Source organism: Sinocyclocheilus rhinocerous, unplaced genomic scaffold, assembly GCF_001515625.1.
Source record: "Sinocyclocheilus rhinocerous isolate Xijiao unplaced genomic scaffold, SAMN03320098_v1.1 scaffold6048, whole genome shotgun sequence".
NCBI classification, from domain to species: Eukaryota; Metazoa; Chordata; class Actinopteri; order Cypriniformes; family Cyprinidae; genus Sinocyclocheilus; species Sinocyclocheilus rhinocerous.
The window spans coordinates 54588-59665 of record NW_015650692.1 but is presented as its reverse complement, the minus strand read 5'-3'; the positions used below and the strand labels follow the sequence as shown (position 1 = coordinate 59665).

General features: G+C 40.1%; 1 protein-coding gene across 1 annotated transcript in view; it reads left to right on the top strand.

Annotated features, from left to right (window-relative positions):
- LOC107712165 (pyruvate carboxylase, mitochondrial-like) overlaps positions 1–5078 on the top strand; it is a 161665-nt gene that overhangs the window by 124845 nt on the left and 31742 nt on the right. The window contains exons 7-10 of the mRNA XM_016517317.1: positions 1469–1690; positions 1857–2013; positions 2892–3132; positions 3478–3727. Of these exons, the coding sequence (XP_016372803.1) occupies positions 1469–1690; positions 1857–2013; positions 2892–3132; positions 3478–3727 (870 nt within the window). The remainder of the gene's footprint in view (positions 1–1468; positions 1691–1856; positions 2014–2891; positions 3133–3477; positions 3728–5078) is intronic.

The following is a 5078-nucleotide window of genomic DNA, read 5'->3' as shown; positions in this document are numbered from 1 at the left end:
GTGTGGGCCACATCCCACTCTCCCACTGTGTGTGTGTGTGTGTGTGTGTGTGTGAGAGAGAGAGAGAGAGAGAGAGAGAGAGAGAGAGAGTTTCCTAAGAGATAGATATATGTATGCATATGTGTGCGCAATTAATTTAGCCAATTTTCTCCAATTCTCATTGGCATACCTTTTTTCTTGTTTGTTGAATGTGATGTGTAAAATAATTCACAAAGGACCCTTGATGGAGTTTATGCATTTAAGTATGCATATCCAAAAAAAAAAAAGTTTCCCCACTTTCTTCCTGTTCTCAGTGCTTTAGATGTGAGTTCTCAGTGGGACAGGTTGTAGTTTGCCGAGCTTGTAAAATCATCCCCCTACACAATTGGACTAAATATGTGTTGTGTATGTAGGTGTTTGTATGGAAAAGGTCTTTCACGGGATAACAAATGCATGTGTCTGTGTAAGTAGGTCACATCTGTGGTAGGTGTATTCCAAGCCTCATGAGATGCTCCTCTGCATTGTGTGTGTTGCATATGCGTTTCAGACACACAATGAGCGATAAATAGGCTTTGGCCTTCTTTCCTTTCATATGGCCGTCAGCGTTCCATACAGGGAAATTCCCACAGCAGCACATACATTTGAACTCACATATGGGTGTATTTATGCCTTGAAATATGCAAATCTATGCATCAATGTCTTACTGCACTTCTATAATTTGTCTCCGCCATCATTTTTTATTTTTTTGTTTGCCTCATTTGCATTAATAGAGAGAGTAGGTATGTCCAACTTAGTTTGTAATGGAAGTTAACAGTACCACCACCTGCCTGCTGGGTTAATGGCCTCTCAAACTGACATATCTGAGATCTATAAATAGTAGAAATTTCCCATTGTCTGTTGATTTGCGGGTTCTTGTAGCTTTGGCACTGACCCGTAACCTCCAGGCAGAAAAAGCAATGCTTAGTTTTAGCAGAGAAATGTGGTCTGGTTTAAACTATTCAACACGTAATTGTCTTCCTGTTCTCCTCAGCAAACATTCATGTGATGCTCCTGTTCTTATTTCGAGTTTACTTTGATTGGCTGCCAAAATGAGACGTTGCATGACAGGGAATCAGTGAGAAGTGTCAGTGGCACTCTTTTAATTGATCACCTGTTTCAAAGCTGTATGTGTGACAAGCTCACAATGAGAAGCAGTCAGATTACTGCAACATCAGTACATAGCTGTTCATCAATGACTGTCAGTAGTTAATAGTAGATAAATTGTAGATACAGTCCCTAGAGGTGTGTGATACTATTGTAATTTGTTGTTTTAAACATGTGAGCTGACAAGTGGCAATGTCACTCACTTTGCAAAAAAAAAAAAACGCCTTAGGATTGCACACAATCACTGCATGATTTAACTTATTAGAATGTAGTTAGAAGGCCCCCTGAAAATATGGGCGGGGGGGGGTATCATTTAATACAGTTAAACCATTTTTTTTTCTTCCAGGTGAGCCACCCATGGGCTTCCGTGAGGTCCTGTTGAGGGAGGGTCCTGAGGTTTTTGCACGGGCAATTCGACAGCACCAGGGTCTTCTACTGATGGACACTACCTTCAGAGATGCCCACCAGTCCCTGCTGGCCACTCGCGTCAGGACACACGACCTCAAGAAGATTGCTCCATTCGTGAGCCACAACTTCAATAATCTCTTCAGCCTGGAGAACTGGGGAGGCATGTGACATTTCTTAATATACATACATATGCACAGAAGTGCAAATTCATTAAACAGCTTTTTGAGATGTTCCCCAGCTCTGTGTGTTTAGGCTTACAGAGGATCACTTCGGTCTTTGACATGACCTTAATATCTCTCTATATCAATCTCTCTTGCTTTCTCTAGGAGCTACATTTGATGTAGCATTGCGTTTTCGGTGGGAGTGTCCGTGGAAGAGACTTCAGGAGCTCCGAGCTCTGATTCCCAATGTCCCATTTCAGATGTTGCTACGTGGAGCCAATGCGGTGGGATACACAAACTATCCTGATAATGCAGTTTTCAAGTGAGATCACACACATATTTCCATTGGCTAATGTTATTTTCTATCCTCTACTCCTAATCCTACCCTCACAGAAACCTTTCTGTATATTTAAATGTTTAAGATATTGTTTAGTATGTTTATTAAGCTGTTTTCCTCTTGGGCGCTGTTGACCCGTCCACACAATTTAGGTGATTACATTTGTAGGCACAAACAGTGCATGTATTGAGCCATAGAGAGTTAGAGCTGATACCATAGCAGCAGTAAACATAGTTGTAGTGCTATTCACATTTATTTTTTAATATTAGTTTAATTATTAAGCTAATACTTAATGCCATGTACACACAGTAGTTAGGATTTTCTCATGCTTCCATAATAGGCAAGGTTTGCTCACAAATGTATCAAATACACCAGTAATATCCCAGGTTGTGCTACTTTGGTAAATATGCTCATATTCATATGTCTGAATAAAACAGTGTAAATATAGTGTGTAATAGCATGTATATATGCAGTATATTGGACATAAATGTATCATTCCCCTAACAACTCCATAGCAATACGCTAAAGTTCACTCAGAACTCCTTATCAGCCATGCTAAAAACTACTCAGCATACCTTAGCAACCACATGGCAATGTTCTTGCAACCACCCACAACACCTTATCATGGCAGTGAGTTTCTTAGAATTTCTACTTTCCATAATAAAAACAACTTTTGATGGTAACTGTTGGAAAGTACATAATATTCTGGCAGGCATTAAAATTGTCAATGGCTTGACTTGAATGTTCATTCATGCAAATGTCTCTCTTTACTCTTATAAACCATAAATGTCGGTTTTGAAGGAGTTGGCAGTAGTGCAGAGCTGACAACCTTGTTTCCATTTTTCTTCGCTCTCTTTCTCTAGATTCTGCGAGGTAGCCAAAGAGAACGGAATGGATATCTTCCGTGTTTTTGACTCCTTGAATTATATTCCCAACATGCTTTTGGGGATGGAAGCAGCAGGGGCAGCGGGAGGCGTGGTGGAGGCGGCCATTTCTTACACGGGAGACGTGTCTGATCCCATGAGACAGAAATACTCACTGGAGTACTATCTGAAGCTGGCCAATGAGCTAGTTAAGGCTGGAACACACATACTGGCTATTAAGGTAGAGCATGTGTACAAGGAAAAACACATTCACACAGAATTGGCCTGACAATCATATGTTCCACACTCACAAAGGCAGAGGTGAAGGATTTGCTAATGTAACCACTGGGGGGGTTTTTGTGTCAGGGCTCTTAGCATGTTATTTTCAGCTGTGTTTGGCAGTTACTCAAGGGTGTAATGACTGAAGATATTGACAGTAATACTCATTCTCGCTCTGTTATTTCTGTTTCTTTTCTCTTTTTCTTTGTTGAGCTGCTGTAATGACAGTGATCGTCATAATGTGATTTTCTTTTCTGTGGGGTGCACTTGAGTGGTTCAAAGCAGCTCTGCTCTCTTTTCTTCCTAGGACATGGCTGGCCTGTTGAAGCCAGAAGCTAGCCGTTTACTGATTGGAGCATTGCGGGACCGTTTCCCTGACGTCCCTATCCATGTTCACACTCATGATACAGCAGGTGCGGGAGTTGCTGCAATGTTAGCCTGTGCACAAGCAGGTGCAGATATAGTGGACGTAGCAGTGGACTCGATGGCAGGCATGACCTCTCAACCGAGCATGGGTGCCATCGTCGCCTGCACCAGAGGAACCAAACTTGATACTGGTGAGTGGAAAAGAAACGTGTAAAGGTATGGCGAAATGTTGATAGAAATTTCACAAGCAAAAAAAGAGCCATTGTCAATAGTGTAGTGATGCATGAAGCACCGTTCACACAGAAGTCACTTTCATAGCTGGCAGCTTTCTGTTGGTCAACGCAGTGAATCCGCATGACCAGCTTGAAAACGAGCAAAATCTGCATAAATGTGACCACGCCTTAAGGCTCAAAACATAATCTACACAAGTATGTGTGTAAATGCAAACTGGGACTGAGAAAAGCTGACTGAGAAAATCCCCCAAATAGTACTTAAATGGCATTACATTATTGTGGCAGATAAGTAAAGCCCTGAAAGTCACTAATGTCATATGTATTATGATTTACATGTGATACTGTATATGTAGTGTTTATTATATTTTTCCTTAAACATTTATTCCATCTGCGCTATTTTTGAGTTCTTGGACTGTGTAGACATGCAGACTGACATCTTCAGCCACTGCATCTCGTCTGAAAGTATTTAATAGCAGTTCAGCTTAAAAAGAAGTCATAGCCATAGGCTAGTGGGCAGAGCTCTTGACATATCGCACAACAGTGCTTCGGGGTACCCGAGTTCTGACTCAAGGTCTTTTCTGTTCTAGTCTCACAACTCCTCTTGTCAAATAAAGTCAGTGCCCAAAAATATAACTTAAAAATATAAAAATGTATTTATATACACTTCAGTTCAAAGGTTTGGGGTCAGTAAGATTTTTTTTTTAATGTTGTTAGTCTCCTATGATAAAAAAAAAATACAGTGAAAACAATAGTATTATGAAAGTACTGCAATCAAGCAAAAACTTTTTTTATTTTAATGTATTTTAAATTGTAATGTATTGCTATCATGGCAAATCTGAATTTGTTTTGTTATTACGTCAGTCTTCAGTGTCACTTGATCCTTCAGAAATCATTCAGATATGCTGTGTTTCTGTAATATTTCTTATTATTACCAATGCTGAATATAGCAGTTTAATATTTTTGTCAGTTTTGTAGTTTTGTGTTTTTGGTCAACTATTGTCATGGCACAGCAAATGTTTGAAGACTGAATAGTGCTGCTGAGCAAGTTAGATGAAGTGAGAACAAGCTTTAAGTATGCACAACATGTGACTTTTGGTCCACACTTGAATGTTTACATAAAGCCCGGCTCACACTGTGCGATTTTGGCCACGATTTGGTCGTCTGAGACAAATTTTGAAAATCCTAAAAGATTCCTATAATCCTAGGCTAAAATCTGTAGTCTTTGATCGTTAGTTTGACAATTAATGGCCGTTGCGATCAAATATTACCTCCGACGAACTTCTGGCAGTGTCAGAAGATTTGGCACACA